At 41.2% G+C, this 24,436-nt stretch overlaps 1 protein-coding gene across 1 annotated transcript in view; it reads left to right on the forward strand.

Annotated features, from left to right (window-relative positions):
• csmd3b (CUB and Sushi multiple domains 3b) overlaps window positions 1–24,436 on the forward strand; it is a gene marked incomplete at both ends in the record, with an annotated part of 311,985 nt that overhangs the window by 228,865 nt on the left and 58,684 nt on the right. Inside the window, 13 exons of the mRNA XM_079176023.1 lie at window positions 2,199–2,381; window positions 2,740–3,066; window positions 4,844–5,038; window positions 6,485–6,623; window positions 7,761–7,948; window positions 8,335–8,523; window positions 12,734–12,850; window positions 13,288–13,503; window positions 16,654–16,842; window positions 19,949–20,049; window positions 20,778–20,846; window positions 20,978–21,134; window positions 22,357–22,548. Of these exons, the coding sequence (XP_079032149.1) occupies window positions 2,199–2,381; window positions 2,740–3,066; window positions 4,844–5,038; window positions 6,485–6,623; window positions 7,761–7,948; window positions 8,335–8,523; window positions 12,734–12,850; window positions 13,288–13,503; window positions 16,654–16,842; window positions 19,949–20,049; window positions 20,778–20,846; window positions 20,978–21,134; window positions 22,357–22,548 (2,262 nt within the window). The remainder of the gene's footprint in view (window positions 1–2,198; window positions 2,382–2,739; window positions 3,067–4,843; window positions 5,039–6,484; window positions 6,624–7,760; window positions 7,949–8,334; window positions 8,524–12,733; window positions 12,851–13,287; window positions 13,504–16,653; window positions 16,843–19,948; window positions 20,050–20,777; window positions 20,847–20,977; window positions 21,135–22,356; window positions 22,549–24,436) is intronic.

A 24,436-nucleotide genomic window follows, 5' to 3' on the forward strand; every position in this document is an offset into this window, starting at 1 on the left:
GTAGATGTTTGAGGATCATCATACTCTGTAGATGTTTGAGGATCGTCCGACTGCGTAGAGGTTTGAGGATCGTCAGACTCCGTAGGTGTTTGAGGGTTCACACATACACACTCAAACACATGCATACACTTAAAGGAGCCTAATCCCCTTTGAGAATCTGTCAGCCTTGTTGTTACAAACACAATAGGATTATTGGTGTGTGTGTGTGTATATTTGTGTGTGAGAGAGAGACATTTGTGTATGCCTTTGTGTGATGCTACCGGAGAGACTGACTGTGGATGCGTAAATGTTTGGCTCTGCTGATGTGTGTGTGTGCAGTGCATGCATGCATGTGTGTGTGTGAGAGTAGTAGTATGGGAATGTTCCGACAGTATGCCTGTTTTCTCTCCAAAGCAATTTGTTTTCTATTATTCTGCAAGGTGTGTGTGTGTAGTTGCATGCGTGCGTATGTGTGCGTGTGTGTGTGTGTGTGTGTGTGTCTATGTTTGTTCATACACAAGCATTTGTGTTAGGCAGGTTGTGATTGGTTGAGTCTGTGGGTCTCATAAAGACGATGTCATGATGGAAATTAATGCAATACATCACAAACCCGCACTCAGACACGCACGCACATACATATACTAGCAGACAGACAAAGCACACACCTTTGCTTCCTGCCATGGGCCACTCCTGTAAATAATACCGAAAATAGGAGAGGGAGCGGGGGAATAAAGGAGAGAAAGGATGGGGAAATGGAGGGAATATTTCCTGAAATACAGAACACGAAATTTTAAAGGGAATTATGGTGGCACCTTTATATAGAATCAGAGAAGGGTCTATGTAACCTCATTGTGCGACTGAATGTGAAAAAGGAAGTGTCACGAATACTTGCAAACGCAGGGGAAGGAGGCACGCAGAAAGAGATGGATGCAAACTTGCTCGAGGCTACGTGAACTAAGAAGTAGAAATTCGCCTGACGCAGCAAACCGGGAGCCAATCATCTTCAAGCAAGCCTCCATTCTGTTGGCAGCGCATTTCTGTTCAAAATGGATGATGGGCTCTTGCAGCATGACACGGTGTTTCACAGCAGGAGAAGATGGCCATTGGGAATTTGAGGATGTGAACACTGCATGGCGACCACAAATACTGTTAAAGCTAGACTCCAGACGCTGGATAAGCGAGCTGCCAAATATATTCACTCACAATGCTTAACTTGAAAAAAAAACATTCAGAGTTACATGTTCAAGCAGTCAATAGAAGCTTATCATTAACTTTTGCAAAAATAACAGAGGAAAGATGCCACCAAAATATGTATAATATTACATTATCATTCCATGTGGCTCTAGCTACCTACAGTTTGATAATACAGTTACAGTATATTAAAAAAAACACTGATGTATACCCTTGACAATAACTCATTTTGAACAAAAATAACTGGAAAATACTGCTCCTCCGGTTGCATGCCAATTAGCAGTGTTTGAAAACCCTCTTAACTGTATATTATATATCCATTATGTGTCATTTGTGTAGTCTCTACTTGATAACAGTGTTATGTAAGTTATGGCTTTCAAGAATGCTTTTCTCCTCTCTGACCTCTGACAAATGATCCTGTCACAATATAATAAATTATTATTTTCTTTTTTTTCCATTTGCATTATTAGGCCTACTGTACCTCTTGTGTGTCAAATATTTTCTGTAAGGTTGCTGAGATACCTAGAAACCTCATAAAGTAACTTATTTGGTTATGTAAAGATCCATGTTATAGGATAAAGGCCAGCCATATTGTTTATTGTCTTATTGTAAAAAAACTAGAAGAAACAGCAATGTGTGCCTCTCTCAATACTTTCTGACTTCCCCAGCCTGTATGCTACCTCTGTGCAAAGCCTATTGGTTCGTACTAAAGATGTAATGCTGTAGGAATGGGTCATAAATATATTTCATATTTTTTATGGATGAAGAAACGATCTTAAAACAGCTGTAAATAGTACATGTGTTGGGTACTATTGTCTGCTGTAGTTTTTGCAGCAGCAGGACATTATATATGTGGGACTGACTCAAAATAATTAGTGCTCATTTCAATGAACGAACACGTCACGCAGTCCGACGATTCAGGCTTGTTGATGCATGTTTTTATGTTTTTTGGACAGTAATGGAGGTCTATAGTGCAGAGAAATAACACTCGGATGTTAATGGCTCCTTCTGAAATTGTGTCTTTACAGAAATAGACAAAGAGAGTTGTGGGGACCCTGGAACTCCTCTATATGGAATAAAAGAAGGGGACAGCTTCTCAAATGGAGGAATCCTGAGGTTTGAGTGCCAGTTTGGCTTTGAGCTGATTGGAGAGAGAACTATCTCCTGCCAAGACAACAATCAGTGGTCAGCCAACATCCCCATGTGCATATGTAAGTATTCAAATCATACGTAGGTTCTTTTCTCGGACAAGGCTGCAGAGGAAAAAAAGACATTGGCATGTGCATAACATTCAGTCTGACCTGTCGCCGTGGTGACAGGACAAAGTTTATTATGGCCTGGAGCAGATGATGACCGATGATGCTGTGGCAATGAATATTTAACAGGACATTTCTCTTTCTGCTTCTTTTTCCCTTCTCTTCCTTTCTGTTCCTGAACGTTTATTTTTCCCCATTCTTTGTCTTTATCTGTCCGTCTCTGTATGTCCCTTTGTCTGTCTGTCGTTCTATGTCTTTCTGTCTCTGTCTGTCTGTCTTTGTCTGCGTTTCTGTTCTCCTCTTGCTCCCGCAGTCCCCTGCATGTCCAACTTCACAGCTCCCTCAGGGACTGTCCTCTCCCCAGATTACCCAGAAGGCTATGGGAACAACATGAACTGTGTCTGGCTCATCCAATCAGATCCAGGCTCCAGAATTCACTTGGCATTCAATGACTTTGATCTTGAGGCGCCCTACGATTCCCTAACTGTGAAAGATGGCGAGACAAATGATGCCGGCGTGATTGGGAGGTTCTCTGGAGCTGAGAATCCTTCCCATCTGACCTCCAATACCAACACACTGAGGCTGGAGTTTCAGGCTGATCACTCCATGTCAGGGAGAGGATTTAATATCACATACAATAGTACGTCATTTTTCTTATTCTTTTCATTGCATGTACTGTTTTTAGATACAAAAAATACCTATTTTATTACATGTGTTGTAAAACAGAATCAAATGTGGCAACACTATATTGACAGTTTTCAACATAAGATTGAAGTTTGATACATGTTGATGGCGGGTAAATTAATGAATCATTTAGGGTAATATTTATTATCTTTTGCACACGTTGTTATGTTTTGAAGCTATAAAATAGTACTTACATACGACATATGACTGTAGATACATGTTATGCACGATTTTCAGCCTAGCCCTTTGACAATTGTTGTAAATGTGATGTTGTTACATTCTGTAACAGTACATACATACACACTTGCAAACATTATGTAGCCTGAAATTCAACCATCACAATTAAAAGAACTCTACATTTGCTTATAATATCTCTAGGTTTGTAGCACAGCGATCACTTAGAAAGAGTAAGTGCAATTTTAGATAGACGCTTTTGTAATTCACTACAAGTTGGATGAGGATGCTGTCGGCATCAACAGAAAGAATTGTTCCAGAAAAGACAAAAGACAGACTTCATTGATCCCAGAGGTTTCATGTGGTCAATACAGCAGCTAAGAATAGAGGTGTATGTTGCAGAACAAAGAGTATTAAAAGAACACTTTTTGGTCGTTTTCTTGGGCTTGTTTGTTGTCATACCCAGAGTCAGATGAGAAGATCATCATTTCATCATTTTTGTCTCTGCGCGTCCAGTACAAAGAGAGGTCCAGGAAGTGCTTAGCCTTGCTTAGCACAAAGAACAGAAGCGAGCGGAAACTGTCTAGTTCAGTCAAAAGAGAAACGACACACCTTCCAAAACCCCCCAAATTGCCTTTTTTAAACATCACACCATGTGTCTTTCACCCGTGTCAAAATAGAATCCAAGACATTAGTGTTTTAGGCGAACACTCAGAAGTTCTGTCTCCATTGTAAAGTTGTCAGCTGTGCAGACCTGATCAAAACCCAGGTGACTCTTAGATGTATCGATCATAGCTCGCGAGACAACAGGATACAACATGTACAGTAAATGAGATCGTTTGGGATTTTGTTGGAAGGCCTATTTGTTCATTTTTGATGGTGCAAGCGAACTGTTTGCCCCTGCTTGCAGTCTTTGAGCTAATTCAGGCTAAACACGTCCCCATACCAGACAAACTGGAAATGGAAATTGATATTGATCTTCTTGTCTGATTGCGGGTTTGACGGCAAACAGATAAAATGTTAAAGTGTTCTGCCCACAGTTCCCTTACAGTTTATTTGTGATTTCAGCTATCAACATTCTGTGTATAACTGGCTCTTTTTTTTGGGGGGGGGGTGGGGGTTGTCATTTTTAAATCTCTCTATTACCTGATCACACCAGATTTCTTCAACTAGCAAAACATTAGCAATGGAAGGTTGGACTTTACAGCTTTCTAATCTGATGCAAACCTTATCCTGATGCACACACGCTCACATGAGTGTCGACCCAAGCCCGGTGCAAATATACTGTAGCACCATTAATTACCATAATAACAAAGTTATAGAACAGACATATTACAGGAGACGTTTTACTGGCCAGGACTGAACACTAAAAGACACACATTGCAGCAATAGATGTATATGATTATTGCTCTGAAATGTCATATAAACGTAGCACGTGAGTGTCGGTAAAATAGAGGTCTTGTATTTTTTTCATAACATTTCTTGTGTACGTCTGTCTCTCTCTAGTCTACTATATTGTCCTCCTCATATCTGTGTCTCCTTGTAACCTTTTACCGTAGCATTTGGCCATAATGAGTGCCCAGACCCTGGTATTCCCATCAACGCTCGCCGCTTTGGAGACAGCTTCCAGCTTGGCAGCTCCATTTCTGTGGTCTGCGAGGATGGTTTCATCAAAACCCAAGGAACCGAGACCATCTCCTGTCAGTTAGAAAAAGGAAAAGTCATGTGGAGTGGGCCCATCCCGAAATGTGAAGGTAAATATTGGCTTTATTGCGGATTAAACAAACTCGGGAACAACCCAGAAGGTGGAAATTAACTGCTGTCAGCTCGACAGAGGGAAAAAGATATGGAGGCGTCGAGTGAACCTAAATATCCAGGGAAAGAACTATTAATACACTGATGCCAAAGGTACAGCCATTAGCTGACAAGAATACTCTGACTCTGGCAGACCCTTTCTTGTAAGCTACATAGGGGAAGAATTCTATGGAGAAATGTGAAGTTAATGACAAAACAAATGTGAAGGATATAATTATCATAGTTGTATGTGACACAAATCAAAAGAAACAGTGAGCACTTCCTTGAAAGGTCAAGTGAAGTCTGCTTCTTAGTCATTACACCAATCAACTCTGACTGCAGCAATATGTATTTATTATATAATTGTCACACTATACCTCATATACCATCCTATATAATAGTCAGAGTAGGTATATTGCCATTAAATATCTCCATTAGTGCAAAAATCAACACCTTAAGATAAAGTACAGACAAATGGAAATGGCAATCTAATCTCAGACGGAAGAAAATATCTAATTAGTGCTTTATCTGTAACTCTAACAGGAGATATACTGTTGACAGAAGTGTCGACGGTACAAAGAAAAGCCGTGCTAATTATGCTCCAGGTCATTTAATGTCCCCAGATCCTTTGTAGCTAATATGCGTCTATAACTACTTGGATGAAAATTCCCTAACTTGTATTCAGTAGGTACAGACCAGAACTAATTGACTTCAGACACTAAGTTAAACTCTAAACAAGATCAAATTTAAAAGAAGACTGGAACAGAATGGCTCCTGGCAAATGTAACCTTGTGCTATCATTCTGTAGAATCTTCTCATTTATGATTCTGAATGTTGCCTTTGAATATGATGCATTCTTTATGTTCCTTTGAGTATATTTTTGCATTGAATGCCATCCTTATGATTGCAATCAGTGCAGTTATCGACCAGCTGGTGAAAAATGTGAGCATTGTTGCAGCTATAGAGTCAGATATATCCTTCAGGGGTTGGTGGAGACCCAAACAGAGCTAAAAGGAGAGTAAGTATTGGACTCATCATCATGGGTTCACAGGGTGGCCCGAGACACAGCTCCAAATGAATGCTAATGTCACTCAATGTCTGCTGAACGTGTAAAAAGGCAACCGTTCACACAGTTTTTGTCCCCTGGCCAAGTGGTGAGTGAACGTTCACATTTTACCAGCCATTAAATAGATAACCATTTCAGGAGGTCTGATTTAGCACACTGCTACTAAATCCCCCCAGATCTGTCTGGTGTCACGTCTCACTTGCCGCACATCAACTCGGATGTGGACTTCACCTCGAGTCAGCCTAGACTTGAGTGGTTTTGATACGAATCAACGCTCATCTTCCCTTTTGCGTCCTCTGTATCTGCCTTCACTTCCCTGCTTTTGTCCCTCCTCCTCCAGCCCCGTGTGGAGGCCACTACTCAGCCCCGAACGGAGTGATTTTGTCTCCTGGTTGGCCTGGTTACTACAAAGATTCCCTCAGCTGTGAGTGGGTGATTGAGTCAGAACCCGGACGCTCCATCAAGATCACATTTGACAGGTGGGTGGCATGATTCTTTGAGCATATTATGAAGACTCTCAGCACTCTGGACAGGGCAGAACTGTGCAGATTCATCAGCTATGACAACGACCTCTTTAAATGTCATAGGTTGTTTAATACATATTGGGAGTATATTGATCGGAAAGGCAGGGTGATATTTTGGTTTGTATTATATGCTCTCTGAGTTGTGGACCGGGAATAGATACAAGACTAGAGGAGCCTGTAAAATATTTTTTTAATTGGTTTGAGTTTCAACTTCATTTCATTGTGAAGTGCATTTAACATTGGCTCAACAACTTGTAGGGGGCTTTAAAGACTGGACCTCTTAAACCTTTTTTTAACCTGCAGCATTTTAACTCAATTAAACACACATGTATGAAGTATGACTTTAATGGCTGTGATGATCTCTTGATTAACAGTCATTTTATTTGAATGCAGTGCAACATCAACTTAGCGTTTTTTTAAGGACCATCAATGTGATTCATCCCTTAAATGGTAACTTTGGTATGTTTCCACCTGGACCAAGGGCATAGGTTTAATTTGAACATGGGTGGAGCCACATATTAAATGGAGGACTGGGGCTCCTCCCTCAGACGATTTTGAGCATAAAAACACACCCATAAAAACAATATTGTTGCTGAATATTTCTTTATGATGGAAATGTCTTTATATGTGTAAAGGAAACAACACATTCTGACAACACTGGTGTCCAGTGACACTTCTTTCTCCAACTCTCACTCACGTTTCCATCGACGCTTTCCATCAAGTCACTTTACACAATGACAGAAACCCAAAGGTAAGAAAACAAATGTATTTCTCTGAGGGGTCCTTTTTATGTTGTTGTCAGACACTTATAATAACAATCTGACATGAATGGACATAACTTGAGTCACTTAGACACAAAGACATGGCAAAATAGAGTCCAGGATAAAAAATGACTGAAGTTACCCTTTCAATGAATGCTTCAAAGAGATCCAACATTCGTGAGTGAAGAACATAAGCCTGAACTTTTTACACAGTCTTGGGTTGTCCTAACTGTTTGAAATTAAATATGAAGGTGTTTATTCCAGTGTCTCTTTAAAAAAAAAAGAAAAATGATCATCATCATTGTGATATTCTGATGTTGTTGTCTCACAGGTTCCAGACAGAGCTGGGTTATGACTTTTTGGAGATCCATGATGGGCCAAACCTCCTGTCTCCTCTGGTTGGCTCCTTTAATGGTACCCAGGTGCCCCAGTTCCTGTTCAGCAGCAGCAACTTTCTGTATCTACTGTTTACCACCGATAACAGCCGATCAAATGCTGGCTTCAAAATAATATACGAAAGTAAGTCAGAAGCAAATACAGTGCATTTATGCATATAGACATGTGGACATGCCTTCATAGATACAAAGCCGTCTTTGGAATATTGTCTATGCCTTCTGCAGATCACAACAATACACATGCACTTTATACATTAGGTGTTGGGCATGATGTCAGGACACAACCTTACACTAGTAGCCAACCAGACACAGATTCACAAGCTGGCCTGACATGCAGGTCATCAACTGCGATAAGCAAACCACCTTGATTGCACAGCATGGTGCTTTATGTGGAGATTCAAGCCATCTGTGAGTTTTAGATTATGCAGATCAGCAAAACTGCTGATGCGAGTCTAGTCTGTATGCACATACATACTATGTAGACATCTAATCTCTTTTTTTTTTTTCCAGGTGTTACAGTGGACAGCTACTCGTGCCTGGACCCTGGTATCCCCGTCAATGGGATTCGGTATGGGCAGGATTTCTCCATCGGGTCCACAGTATCATTTGGTTGTGACTCTGGCTACAGACTCAGCCACGAGGAGCCTCTAGTATGTGAGAAGAACCACTGGTGGAGCCACTCGTTACCTACATGTGACGGTAAATACCAATTAAATAGCCTCTCAGACAAATACATAATAAATATATATAATGTACAGTAGTTCACAGGGTTTTTTTTTAGCACTTATCAATTAGTATGTATAAACAAAAACTTGGGAAAACACTCCTATAAACAACCTTTATGGACATGAGAAGGCCTGTTTCATTTGGTACTGACGTGTTCAAATTGACATTGTCAAATTAACATAACATAGCCCCCAAAGTATTAAATATGACGGCCCTTTCAGATAATGTGTGTTGATATCTCACAGTAATCTGACACCCACAATTATACCATCATCCTCAACTCTGTGTCATCTATTGTCATATGTAAGAACCCCATTATCCTCTTAACTTTAAAGTCTTTGACATACATTAGATGACTATCTTTACCACCATTATATGAAATCCCACACAATCTACCTTTAATCTAGGTGTATGTGCAGAGACAGTATGCACGGTGTTAAGTGGCCACATCTTGACTGCAGACTTATTATGTTCCAAAATGAAATAGCAGGTTCTCAAAAAGGACTTTCACTCTTCCTAAATAATGCATTTCTAAGTGTTTTTTAAAGATGAAAGGTAAGACATTTTAAGAGAGTTTAGCAAAAGAATTTTTAAACCAAAATAGATGATCCAGTTGTTCCATTCAAAAAACAAGACACAAAGAAGCTGAGTTGTGTGAAAGAGCTCAGAAGTGGAGCCCACCATCCCGATATAGGGAGCTGAGTCACACAGAACATGTTGTTCTGCGACAAAACCACTGGTTGAATCACGCACACACACACACACACACACACACACACACACACACACACACACACACACACACACCGGGGCAATTTGCAGTGAAGGCTGCTGTGGCTGATAGGGGATGATTTCAGGAGAAGATTAGAGATCTGTGGGCATGTACAGTGTGTGTGTGTGTGTGTGTGTGTGTGTGTGTGTGTGTGTGTGTGTGTGTGTGTGTGTGTGTGCTTGTGCCATGTGCCTCCTGTCACCTCCTCTTCCGTGTGAAACGTGAACACAGGAAGGTTTGAGGTAAGGTTGACGAGAGCCTGTGTTGGCTGTCACCTCCTCTCTCTTCTCTCCCAAATCAAGGAATGAGAGGGGGCACAGGAGTAGCTGAGGGGAGGAGGGGATCTCTCTCTCTCTCACTCCAATCATGGAGGAGAGAGGAAGGAGAGATGCGGCACTGCTGCATCAGTTTTGTAGCGGCTTGCTTGGTTCGGCTTGTTGGCTGACTCGCTTGTTAACCGCATTTGAATTGCACAGTTCCCTGGACCAGCAGTGGTTTCCTCTAAGGAGGCAGTTTGAGCATACAAACATGCAAACATGCTGCCTGGAATATGCGGGCTGAATGCCATCAGACCGTGTTTCGACAGTAAACACGCAACTATAGGTACTATTTGCTGCTGTGGTTGCTAAGAAATGGTCTAGTGTGATGATTGACGGGTCAACAATGAATGGCAGCATGGAAAGCTGACTCAGCTCTGGAAAGTGTTGCAGAAATCAAATTATGTTTTTACTGTGTATTAGGGAATAAGCAGCATTCCTTCCTTTGATGTAGGATATAAAATGAATGACACAATGGCAAGATTATCACATTAGCCAAACAGAAAGATGACTAGATTTTGAACTAAACTCGTTCATGTAATATTCATATTGAAAGAGTGACCAAAATATATCCGATTTTCTCAAAGCCGGAGGATTCCCTTAAGAAAGGATGTGGATTTAAATGAATCAAAGTCTGATTCAAATTACTCGGTCAACCTTTCTTGAAATCCAAAGATTGATGTTTTGGTGGAATCACTCAAGCGAGCTTCATCCACATGAAACAGAGAATGGATAGTAGGACCTACTAACAGGCCGAGGTGGAGAAGAAGCAATAAATGAGATCTTAAAGAAAGATAGAGAGAATGAGCTAGAGAGAAAGAAACTGGCAGAGATAGAGATGTGATGCAGTGTTTCAAATCTCTCATATAACTCAGCATTCAACATTAGGAGCTTCCTGGCGGGAAAGTATAAATATTTAATAGCGATCTGTGTGTGTGTATGCGTGTGTTTCTGTGTGTGTGTGTGTGTGTGTGTGTGTGTGTGCGCAAGCCCGCTTGCATCTATGTCTCGGTTAGTTGGATATATTTTCACTCCTCACCCTTGTTTTCAGGGATGCTGGTGACGTATAAACGGTGGTGGTTGAGGGGAGAAGATACTGATGCTCTGTTGTGGTTTTGAACACATTTTCAGTGTCTGACTTGCCTGTTTCATGTTGTTTGTGGCAGTGCTCACCTTTGGGTCTAAACAGATAGTAGTCTGAGCCGCAGCTCTCAGTGTTGGTGGTTCTCAGCTCCCACTGAACTGGTTAATTGACCTGCTCAAGGAAACTTCAGCAGAACTTTCAGGTTTGACCTTCACCCAGCTGCTCTGCCATCGTTGCACTTTTTTTGAGGTAATGTTATGGCATTTTATGAGTTTATTGTAAGAGGAAATGACAGGCCAGTCGGCCAACTATAAGATGAACCAAGTGGAGCGAGTCGAAATGAAGCACCTTGCAACACATGCATGCATTAGTATGCATAGAATGAGCAATTTCCCAGCTTTTCCGAGGACCTGGTCTCAACCCTGAGCATCTCTGTGCGAGCACAGGTCTCTCGCTGCATAACAATGTGCACGGCTGAACCGCGTGCAGAACTTGCAGGGTCATCCTGAGGCCGCACGGAGCGGTTGAAAGTTGTCTCTAAGAAACATTTGCACTGCTTCACTGCTTTGAATATCACTGGTTCAAATCACTTGAAATCAAACGGTATTAACTGGGGGGGAAAGAAATTCTGAAACAAAAGATATTTTACGGTTCTTGCACAAGATGCAGCTATTTCACAGCATTAATGTTGTGGAAAACTAGCTTAAATGATATTCAAGCAGTGGTTTTCTTGGGATTTATTTTGTTCATATCTTAGTTTTCTTCCTCAAAACAATCTGGAGCTCAGAAACATCCCAAAGCAACACAATCTTGCAAATCTGTTTCAGTTCTCCCACACTTGCCCAGATGGTCATTTGTAATATAACAAGGAACTTTGCAATTTAGTCACTAACTTCTACTACTCCAGTTAGTTTTCTCACATTCCTGCATTTATTTTGAATTCATTTGAATTGGTTGTTTTATGCAGAACCTGTAATTGCAATTAATGCTGAAAATCAGACGAAAATTTAAACTCCAAATATTTATTACAAACTGGCACTGAACTATGGTTTATCAGGTTTGATCATGCTCAGTAATGCAGTCATGAGGACACACTGGGAGTCTAAGTAAGTCACTACCATGTGGACGATACTAAACGAGAAGTACAGATCTTTAAGCTTGAGCTAATTATGGCTAAGCAGAGAAGTGTTACGTTTTGCTCTGCTAGAGGCAGGTGCTGTCATTTAGAACATACAACTATAAATATACAGAGTGTTGGGACCTACTTATTGAAGAGCACCCTCCAGCAGATTGAAACAACAACAAAGTGTGCATGATTCAGACCCACACAATACAACTGATACTGTTTCTTTAAACAGAAAAATATGCATATTGCTTGTTCATCTCACAAGATTATTATGCACTGTCAGCATATATGAGGAATGACTAGAATCACATGTGCATTTAATCAGCATCAGGGGTTGGTCAGTTTCAGGGGCATTACACTACATAAACCGCAAATAATCCATTATTTATCATTCCAGTGTGTGGTGGATTTTACATTATTCATGCCATTATTTTAAATGTGCAACAGAAGTAGGGAATATATGAGAAACAAAATCTAATTTAGACATTTAAAGTAAAGCTGAAAGGGAATACACACTAAAACATTTCCAAATGTGTGACAAGACACATTTTAGTGCTGTCAGGGCACGCAGACCTTTTCTACCAACAAGTTTTAGAGGATGTCTCTCATTCTCTCTGCATCTCTGTGTCTACCTCTCCCTCTCTTGTAGCGTTTGTGTGAGTGTGTGTGTGCGTGTGTGTGTAGATGTGTGTGTGTGTGTACGATAGAAGTTGTATTAAAGGTCCACAGGGAAACATTATCTGTTTTAGCTATCAACAATCTGATGCTAACCTTCTCTCTGTCTCTCTCGCTCTCTCTCTCTCTCTCTCTCTCTCTCTCCCCCCCCCCCCCCCCCCCTCCTCCTGCCTTGGTCTCTTCCACTCTGTCTCTCTCAATCTATCCAGCTTTATGTGGCGGGGATGTTAGAGGTCCCTGGGGAACCATCCTTAGTCCCGGCTATCCAGACAGCTACCCTTCATCTCTCAACTGTACCTGGACCGTTGAAGTCAGCCACGGGAAAGGCAAGAGACACACGTACAGATCGACACTCCCTAATAGAGAGAGGCACAGCGAGAGACAGCAGCAGCAGCTCTCACAGTGGTGCAGCCGCTGCTATATGGCAATCACAAACTTCATATGCATTGTATTCTTCATATTTTGTATGGTTCACAGCATATTTATATTTATATGTATGGACATACTGTAGTTAGTGCATGTACAGTATGGTGAGAAGTTGTTTTTGTCTGCTGTAATCTCACTGTGTACTTATGATTCATGATTTATACTGTAGTATAATTATGGGTATATTGATGTGAATCAACAAACTTCTAAAGATGCTCTCCCTGTCTGTGTGTGTGTGTGTGTGTGTGTGTGTGTGTGTGTGTGTGTGTGTGTGTGTGTGTGTGTGTGTGTGTGTGTGTGTGTGTGTGTGTGTGTGTGTGTGTGTGTCTCTTAACAGGTGTCCAGTTTCAGTTCAGCTCTTTTCACCTGGAGGACCAACATGACTACCTCTTGGTTACTGAGAACGGAAGTTTCGTGCAACCACTGGCTCGCCTGACAGGCAACGAGTTGCCTAGCAACATCAATGCTGGTCTCTATGGCAACTTCAAAGCCCAGCTACGATTCATCTCTGACTTTTCGATTTCATATGAGGGCTTCAACATAACTTTCTCTGGTAATTCACTTGCCTGAAGTCATATTCTAACTTCATACACCGAGAAGGTCTAGATTAAATGTACCCTGAACGTAGTCTTTTCATACCGGAACACGTCATGTTGTAGGTGTTAGTTCACATTCATACCATGCTGAATGCAAAACAGTGAAGTAATAGAAAGGCGAAGTCCCTCCCGTTCCAACGACTTCTTTACAACATCTCTCGTTTTGCGCAACGTGTGTCACAAACACTATTTATCAGCCGGGAAGCGAAAGAACATGCAAGACCCGTTGTTCGTGTGAGAAATGTGTCGCAATAGACGTCACTTACGTGACTTTTGGGTGTAATTTATATTGTGCCTTTCTAGTATTCTGACCACTCAAAGCGCTTTGCAGTACATGTCAACATTCACCCATTCACACACATGTCCGTACATTGATGGCAGAGGCTATTGCCGTGCAAAGGTGCCAACTGCTCATCAGTTTCTAATCTTATCGTTCACAAACACTCACACACCGACGGCACAGCAACTTGGGGACACTTCAACATGCGGACTGGAGGAGCTGGGGATTGAACCCAGGTTTGAGGACAACCCTCTCTGTTTTTCTGAGCCACAGCTGCCCCCACAGCTGGTTTGTAGTCGTTCTAAATGAATATTTTCACAGTGTCACACTTCAACAGTTTTATGACAAATTGCATCTTTGCAATTAACAAACCTCATATGTGTAATTCATGGCATAAAAATTCTCTCACCGCTGTCCACGCGGAAGAGGCGGGATCTCTCTATCATGCCTAGTTTCAGTTGAGCAGGATCTTCACCAGAATCAGCTTATAAACTCATGAATGGAGACTTCACAGAAACATAACAGCTTATCGTTAAAAAGAAAGAAGCAGAGAAACATCTCTGCTATAATAAAGATAATAAAGTCTTTTTAAATACGGTTCAGTAAATAATCTGTTCGAGCTTTATTTCAGGTCGTAAAGTTACTAAAGAAATGTTTTTAAGTCCATTTATATAGCACCTCATCACAGGGTGCTTCAAAATATTAAACGTTGATTAAAAACTAACAGACATAAAATTCAGACACCATATACAGTACAAGTGTGGGAAGCTAAACAAAGGCAAGTTTAAAGTGGTGAGTTCCAAGCAGATTTAAAAAGGCGTCAACAGGTCTTAAGGTCTGACAGGCCACAAACAGTAAAGCACAATCTCATTCAGTTCAACACGTGAAGTGAGTTACAACCGACAAGGCCTGGCCAGAGGATCTCAGTGACCTTCCTCTGATGTAAGGCTGAAGTAGCTCCTTGAACGCTCAAACGATCAAAAGGGATCACGCATTTTCCCGTCACCTCAGGGACGAGACTGACTGGTGCACGATAAGAACTCTTCATAATACGATTTTTATCTCATGATTATGAAAATAATGCTGCTTTGCGTTCCCCCCCCCCTTTCGAAAATATAGTGTGGAGAAACTCTTCAAAGGTACAAATGAGAGTATGAAATGGAAACACTTGGCGAGAGAAGGTCTGCAGGTGTGACCCGGACATACCCTCCCACTGCCCACATAAGTCAATAGTCTCAAAAGCTGCACTGCGATCCAGCATAACTAAGCTCCTGCATTACCATGCATCAAGATGTCTTTGGAGATTTTGACAAGAGCTGTTTCAACGGAGCGGAACCGGCAGCAGCTATGACTGAAAATTGTCAAGAATACAATGCACGTCCAAGCTTCTGAAAGTTCAAAAACTTTAGCTATGAAAGGCCGTTTAGAAATAGGCCTTATAGTTTGTGGTATCAATAGGGATTTTCGGGGAGTCCTGCATCCTTTTTTCTTGACTTAACAGAAATTTATCTTGTGTCCTTATGTGCCACTTGAGAACAGTGTCCCATATCCCTACATGGCACAGTCGCCCCTGCCCCCTGCCAACACAAAACTGTTGCTGTCTTAAGCGAATGTTTAGCTCTCACTCTCACACACCACTAGCCTTGACGACTACCCATAAAACCTTGAGGATAGCTGAAGAAAAAGAAAAAAAACCAAGCTAAACAGAGGAGAGAGGTTACACAACATTAAGCTGAATGTAATCCACCATTAAACAACACAATAAGAAGAAAAGATATGGAGACGGATCCCTCACAGCCAACAATGTGTACAAAGTGCTTTGCCAATTGTGCTACTTCAACCACCACCACCCCTCGTCCGAAATAAAGGAAAGACTTAAGGAGCAGAATTAAGACAAAGTCCGAGGCTGCAACTTGCCGTTTCTAAATCAAGATCGTTTGCGTAACTGCCCTTGCAGCGCTCTCTCATTGACTCTAGAATAAATGATACTTGAATCCGAGGCTACACTGAGGGACTTTTTCCTTGCCACCCAGATGGCATAACTTGATACTCTCACAATGTAACACATGGGAGGTGTCACCAGAGATGGGGCTTGCCAAACTCAACATGCTCAACATGCTGTGTCCTCCGGCAGCACACTCACTCTGAAATACACATCACATCCTCCGTCTTTGCCCCGCTGACAGTAAATCTCCCGCTGTACCGCGCTAAACACAAACTCAGCAAGTGCATTTCAGGACACGGCGGAGTCAACTCTTGACACGCGACTGTTTGACTAATTATGTGTACATAACTCTAACGTGAAGATTGCATTTGAATTAATGGACTGCATTTTCAGGAGTTGTTTATTTTATGCAAGAGTTATGACCATGTGGCGTTTATTTGTTTCACTTCAAATTTGATGATTACGTTGTTAGTTTTAGTTCAGATATAGGGTAGATGTTCCTGGACTTTGCGAGTGATGATTATTGATATGTTGATTTAACATCATTAGAAGAGGGCACTCTAATTTAGCGTGCAATCGCATCACCTCCCACTTACTCTTATGGTACTTACGCAAGACTCAGCGAAATTGAGTGATGCCCCAAAAAAAATCACGAAATAAAGTACATGGTTTAAATATATTTTGATTCACCGGTGTAGTCCATCATTAGTTATAGCAAATGTAATTCTACTGTTAGAGAAGATAAATCAGCCTCGATAATTTTATTTTCCAGCCCTGTTTTTTAGCCAGAAGCACAGGAAGGGCAGATTTCAGAGTTTAGAGTGTGTTTCATGGTTATTCATGGCTGCGTTATGTATTCAGTTTCAATCTGTTTTCCTGCAGAATATACTTTGGAGCCATGTGAGGACCCTGGGATGCCTCGGTTTAGCAGGAGAAACGGCTACAGCTTTGGGATTGGAGACAGTTTGTCATTTTCCTGCAATATGGGATACCGCCTGGAGGGGGCGCCCGAGGTAATCTGTCTGGGAGGAGGGCGGAGAATGTGGAGCTCACCTCTACCGAGATGCGTCGGTAAGTAGTCATTTTACTCCTGATTTTATTTTGATATTATCCTCCTGTACCTTGTTAGTGGTAAAAGAATGCATTCATTGAGGATTTCGACTGTTTAGCTGCAAAAAAAGTTTTTTATGATGTGAAGAAATTTCATATTTAGAGTTTACAGTCAAATTTGTAGCCACCAAGCACTGCTAATTGCAAGTGGTTCACATGTCATTTACAATCTGAAAGTGCACTTGTTTAATGCATTACCACGCCTATATTTTCTTTCATCTTACTAAATGTCTTACCAGCAATTACTGATAGTGAAATACTGTTTAGTTTGCCAGCAGTTGTTATCGTTCCTTCTCAGTTATCTCCTGTATCACAAACAAAGACACATGAGATTTGAATCCTTTATCACAGCGTTGGCCTACTACAGTGACCAGAAAGCCATTGAGCTGCTGCTGATGTCGTGAGGTTCCCTTTTTAAAGAACCTGTGCAGCGTCAGTTTAAACGCCAGCGGATGTACAAGGCCAATTTTGTTTGCTTTTACAAGATAGTGAAGGAGATTGCACCGCACAGATAAAGATAAAGCAAGTGGCTGAAAGAGGAAGAGATTTAGAACAGAGAAGGAGCATGTCCAGTTTTCTTTTGGAAGTAAATTTAGAAGTTTAGTGTACGCCTGTCCTTGAGTTTTCTAAGATTCCTTTTAAACTGTTTTCCAAAGATGTTATTAAATACAGTGAACACAACTGACACTAATCTGAGTAGGACTTTTTCACTGTGTAAAAGCCGAATTTGAGTGACTGGATGAACAATAGATGTCAGTGGATGAGTGATCAGTGGGCAGAGTTTTGGCCTGTTCACAATCCTGTGTCACCCCTTTGACTTTATCAGAAATATGACTTTTACTCAACACTGGAACCTTTTAGGATTAATCGTGTTCTTGGATGCTTTTCAGACGTGTTGAATAAACGGAAGTGAAAATGACAGATGAGGCAGAACATATGTAATAGGGCTCATGTTACAGCCCAGTGCTCAATTGGCTGTACAGGAGGTTCCTGCGCCACATTGAACCCCAATCCATAATTATGTAACTCAAGTAGTCTGCCATCTACAGTGGAGTGTTACAAGTAGCATACAAAAAGATGAAATAAAAATCAGATGCAGTGTGCATGCATACAAATGGGAGAATGAAGAACCTCTCCGTGAACCGTACACTCGAGGCAACACAGACTGCAGTGAAGATGTATCATTAGAGTGAAAGAAGCTTTTACTTTGGGTGGAACTAGTATATCCTAATTCACAATGAACAGAGGCAGGAGCAACAAGAAAAGGCAAAATAAGTGAAATAATTTAGGTTTTCAAAAACATGCAATTGTAGATATGGACTCTCACATGCATACACTCCACACATGAGTCAGTAGGTCTTCTGACAGCACACAGTTTTTAGTTAACAAAAAGAAAATTCCAATAAATTCCAATAAAAACAACAAAAAAATTAACCATATGACTGTTGTTCTCTTCTGAAGGAGACACATGCAAATGCATTGTCTCTCACTGTAGGACAATCTTTGTCCTGCGTGTGTTCTCAGCTGAATATAACGATTATTTATATTAGTATATCAGTTAAATTAGCAAGATGTATAACAGCATTAACCTGATGTAACAGAGTAGAAGTATATATTGTATTGAGATTAATCTGAAACCTATTCTGTAAAAGAACTACTCTTAGTACAATTGTTTTAAAAAATGACTTGTAACAGAGTAAATACGTGTTACTACCCTCCACCGTAGGATAGTTTTCAGCAACGCTGTGAGGGACTGTGGAGCTACACAGGTGCAGAAAGACTTGACAAACCCTTTCTAGTCAAAGAGTAGTTATAGAATATAACTTTTAAGTGTTGGATTGCCGTTGGGAATATTCTAAACGAAGATTTGATCTCCAGCGTTGCGTGATGTCTGCGGTGCCCGTGTTTACGTTTTTAGGCTCTTTGTCATCAACGTGCGAGGACTGATGATGCAAAGAGGTGAGAGTGGAGTTCTATGGTGTCGTGCGGTTTGCTATATTTAGTGCCTGTGTGATGTGGAGCACATCACAAAGGAGGAGCGAGGAGAAAAGAGACGATTAGACCTATAATCTGCCATTTCCTAATATCTTAGCGCTGCAAACTCTTGCTTTGTGCTTAGCCTTTGCTTCTGCGTTTCTTTTATAAAGTAAGGGATGCACTTTGCAGGTTTGAAGTAATGCTTGAGTGGCCCGTGTTAGTGCTTTTACCTGAGGCTTTCTTTACCCCACTAGTGAGTCAGACATATTGTTTTCATAAGGAACTGGAGGAACAGGAGGAAGTTGGAGAAGTACTAAAGAGCTGTCTTTGCTTGTTGTTCTTTTCCCTTTCTTCAATTATTTCTGGACATTATCTTCTATTTAGCATGGAAACAGGAACAATTGAGGAGGAGGGAGAGGAGAAGAGGAAACTAGTGAGAAGCAGAAGAGGAAGGTTGATTGAAGTAGAGGAGGGTAAAGGAGCCACTATTCATAGAGAGGGAACAGAGAGAAAGAGCAAGAGAGCGAGAGACTTGAAGAGGGAGAGGGTGCAGAGGTAATTTTCTAAATGGAAACTGTAGCGGCGTGATTTATTGACGATATGACTGCTGTAATATGACTATTACACCAGTAGAGACACAGAGAGAGGGAGGGAGGGAGGAAGAAGGAGGGAGGTAAAAGGAGAGGAAAGGGACACAGATACGGTAGATAGAGGGCACATGTGAGAAGTGCTGAGAGCGAGTATCTTTAAGGTAAATTAGTTTCTCAATTTTACTGCCGGCCCATTCTCCTCCATGGAAGTAGACGGCTGACGATACAGCTGTTTAAAAGGGTTGTTAAATTACACGCACACGCGAGCACACGTAGACATATTCGTCCGTTTATAGGGAAAAAGAATCATCATCTTCTGTAAGATGAAACAATCTTTTCACTCCGAGGACAGCCTGTGTTCTCTGTAACTGTTCACACTTTGGACTACGGCGTTGAGGCTGTAGGACCAAATGGCTTTTAAGAAGAAAAGAAAAAGCGAAATAAAAACATCTATGCATTCATCTCTTTTTAACGCTCTTCTTTCTGTAATTTGCCATCAGCGGAGTGTGGTTCTTCCGTTATAAACAATGAAGGGATCCTTCTCTCTCCAAACTATCCGATGAACTATGACAACAACCACGAGTGCATCTACAGCATCCAGGTAACTCATCTGGACATCCTAACGAGAGACTCACACAATCATTATGAAAATTAGTGGAGGTTAATAACTCTCTCCAAATGTGTGTGGGTGCACGTTGTCTACGTCATTATCTCTGTGGGGAGATCATGCGTATGGTAGTTTGTGTGCATGTGTGTATCTGTCCGTGGCTAATCTCACATACTACTGGCGACATCAACCTTATATTTCCTAAGCTCATTTATTACTGTATGCTGAAAGACTCTTCATGGCTGTGATGATTGACAATGTTTGACTGTTTTACCCAGTCACTGACTGCTGACTCATTACTCCTTTTAACCGGTGGGTAGGGGACTAAAGTAAACAACAACTGCCGAAGTAGCAGAAAGGCCGATTTCCAGCAATTTGCAAGGCAACAAACAAACCTTGCTTAGTCTGTTGCAGGCCACATGTCGGCCTGTGTTGTGGCTCAAAAACTGACATCCATAGAAAAGTTTAGTCTCATTGTGAACAAGCCATCCACTAAAGTTAGGCACGATGCGAGATGAATTAATCCCTGCTTTTTTTTATTTATTTTATTTTTTTATCTTTGCCGCCATCTTGACTATGAGGGAGCCGGGAGGGACAATTCAGTGACTTTCAACTTTGTTTGTGAGGGGATAGGGGGACAAACCTGGAGAAGACCTTCACTTTACTGAGTGCACTTTTCTATTTGGTCAATAAATCTAATTTGGATTTCATGTTTACTCTAGGTGCAAGCTGGGAAAGGCATCAACATCTCTGCTAGAACCTTTCATCTTGCCCAAGGAGATATACTAAAGGTAAACACACACGCACACACACACACACATCTGGCTATTCCTCCGTCAGGCCAGCAGTGATGATAAAAACACTCTTGCTATTGAAAACTACACTTGACCATCTCAAAGACATTGTGCTGTTGTTATTTCAGATTTATGACGGCAAAGACAGCACAACCCACGTTCTTGGAGCATTCACAGGATCGTCTATGTTGGGCCTGACGCTGATCTCCACTTCAAACCATCTGTGGCTGGAATTTTACAGTGACGCAGAAAGTACCGGGGAGGGATTCAAACTGGTCTACTCCAGTAAGTGCTCACAGATAATCAGTACAAAAACGTTATACAGGCACCTCAAAACCTGAATGTGTGGTCTGAATATATATATAGTGTGGTATAAATTAGTAATAACTACACAAATTAGTTTGAATTTCAAACATAGCTGCATAACCTCCCTGTGACACAGCACAGCTAGCTGGCACAGTAGCGTGCTGGGAGTGGTTAGTTTGACTCTTCACGGAGCTGTTTGACAGATATTTAAGAGAGCTCTGATTTCAGCCGTAGGATGTTGTGTTAAAAGGTGAGTCTGATGTTTACCAAAGCACATATACATTTGGCAGTGCCCTCTTTGATTTACATTTGGAATTAGAAAATGTAATTGTTTAAATGGAGTCACGGAGGATGATATACGCTGCACTTGTAGAGGTGGCGCGTTACTTTCTTTCTCTTTTACGCCGCAACTTTCTCATGCAGATAGAAGTCAGTTTGCAATGCAAACGGGAGCGCTTTGCTTTGTTTGCAGCTATGAAAAGCTGCTGAATGCCTCACTATGTTTACAGCTATGACGGCCGGAATTCAATAAAACTCTAGAGCTGTGATGCAATGAATAATGCATGAAACGGTTTATTTTCTTATACATCTATAACATGTATGGAACAATTTCAGATGGGCAACTATAAACTAGACGTCAGTGTGTTCAGATTGCAAAAACGGAAAAAGAACAGCGTTGTAAATGGCCATTTTAAAAAGGATTAGACATGCACCTACTGCAGTCTGCCAGGAGATAACTCAAATCCTGACGCACCTCGTCTTTCAGGTAACACCGCAGATCAAATCCTGGTTCGGGTCTTATAAGGATAAGCTATTTATATATCTCTTCATATCCCGCTCTCCAAAATTGCGCACATGAACAAACTGAATATTCGGAATATTACCATGGAAACTGAGCTTAGACAGACTGTGAAAAACAACATTATATTGGATAAGGTGTATATATGCTCCAGTATCGCTCCTGATATTGTGTCTTGTGTATTTTTCTTCCAGTTTTTTTATTTTATATTATTAAATCTGGATGAGAACTTAACAGGATCTGTGATATCATGAGAGAACAGTTGAGACAATATTGTTGTTCTTCTAAACAAACACTACTTCTGTGTTCTCCTGTGGGTCTCAGATGCCCCTTATATTCTTTTTTTTTTAATTATTTTAGCACACACTGTATGGATCTTTCTCTATCTTGTTCTCATTCTAGGTTTTGAGTTGTCTCATTGCGAGGACCCCGGCGTGCCCCAGTTTGGCTTCAAGGTCAACGACCAGGGCCACTTCTCCGGGAGCAGCATCACATACAGATGTGAGCCCGGATACACTCTGCACGGGGCCTCCACCTTGAAGTGCATGACGGGCGAAAGGAGAGCCTGGGATAACCCTCTGCCTTCTTGTATCGGTAAGTCTCTCGCTATTGGTAGCCGTTTCGCGCATTAAAAAGAAGTTCATTGAAAATGCCAGATGTATACAGACACACACATCCACACACAGTTATGGGATGGACCTTGAATAACACGTTGGTATAAGCTTGAGAGAGGGAGAGGTGACGTGGGTTGATATTTGCTTTTGCTCTCACTGATATTGCTGCATGTTGTGATATATGATGCGTGGTCCATACCGCTGCTATCAACAGACATTAATCCATGTTTTTGATGAATAGCTGCTTAATTACCCATAGCCTCTTCAAGGTATTTGGCGATTTAAAACAAAGATTTTGTTGCATTTGCTCAACGCAAAAAACAAGAGCAGGATATATATTTTTGAATAAGTATCAACACAGTTAAACTGTTCTTCTCTTTTGAGTGTTTTTCCACTATAATTGAACTGTGGCATCAAGCTGAATTATCTAATTTACCCAGAACTCTTGCTTTTTAAGCAGCAGGAAGCATTGTTGTACCAACTCTTGCTCTACATAATACAGAACAGTTCCCTTGCTGCTTCATGCAAAGTCTCTGCTCACAGGACCTTCATTCAATAACATGGAGAAACGCCGGTGGTTGCCGATTTCCTGTGGAATTGCCTTCTTGATTTTCCCATGAGATCACACACTGCAGCAGTTTTAAAGTCTCAATGAAAAGCCCATTTGTTCAGGACAGAGGAGACTGCACTCCCTCTGCCCATTTGACCCATCTTCTTCCCTGCAGTGGGGGATTTGCTGTCTGTCCTTGGAGACTCACACCTGCCCATACACGTGTACCAAACGCACACAGATCCAACCTCTTTGTATTACATGTGTTTCTCTGCTTGTTTTTAACCCTTATTTATTCTATTGATAGCTTACTGACAAAATACAGAGCGCCGTATCAAATGACCGGCCATTTTGTGTAAACGATGAAACCCACTGGGACGCAAATACTCTTTGGGTATATCGCCTTATTTCTTAATATTCCATTATGAAATCATTGCATTTCTAATTCATTCTCATTCATGGCTTTAAACTCTTGGGAAAATAGAAACCACAGCTCTGAATATTGATGTCAACAACTCAATAATGTATTTTTTACTGGCTAGGTATTATCAGAGCTTCAGAACTCACACACCTACACAAACACACACACTCACACATTCATCAGGATGTTGGCATACACCGACATGTCTACTTGTCAAATGTCTGGATTAGGTTGCAGGTGTTGGCTGTTTTAACGGAGCTTGTAAAATCCAGTTTTTCCCATTCTGCACCTGCAACCTTGAATTACATGCAGAAGAGTCTAAAGTGTATTTTGTTTTTATCCTTCGGGCATTTTAAATGTTCAATTTCATCCTTTTTCACTTCCAGCTGATCTTGTTTTAGCTGATTTGCTGGCTTTACATTTGAATTGCTTCATATATTCTTTAGGTTTTTCAAAGTGCTACTTGAAGCTTATTTGGAGACCCTCCTTCCCAGTAGATATTTGGTTGAATGATTGCATTCTCTAATTAAACCCAAACAAACGCTAAGCCGGCACAGATTGACACACAAAATGGCTGCAGCAACTGTGGGAGCATAAGCATGCCGGCGTGCCCAATGTTTTAAGGACCTTTCCTTCTTCATTGCTGCCTGTGAACTTTCTGATTTTGGATTCAGCCTAATAAGTCTCTCTCTTTCTCACTATCAATAATGAAAGACTCATAAAACCACTGGCTGATATTCTCTGACTTTATATTTTAGTAGCGACACACCGTGACCTCAGCTAACCTCCAGTCTTAATATTATATTGCTTCTTATTATTACTCGTAGTGTTTCCTTCTTTTCTCCCCTCGGTTCTCTCCCTTTTTTTTTAGCTCTCTTTCTCCCATTCTCCTCTATT

This window comes from Pholis gunnellus, assembly GCF_910591455.1.
Source record: "Pholis gunnellus genome assembly, chromosome: 16".
NCBI classification, from domain to species: domain Eukaryota; kingdom Metazoa; phylum Chordata; class Actinopteri; order Perciformes; family Pholidae; genus Pholis; species Pholis gunnellus.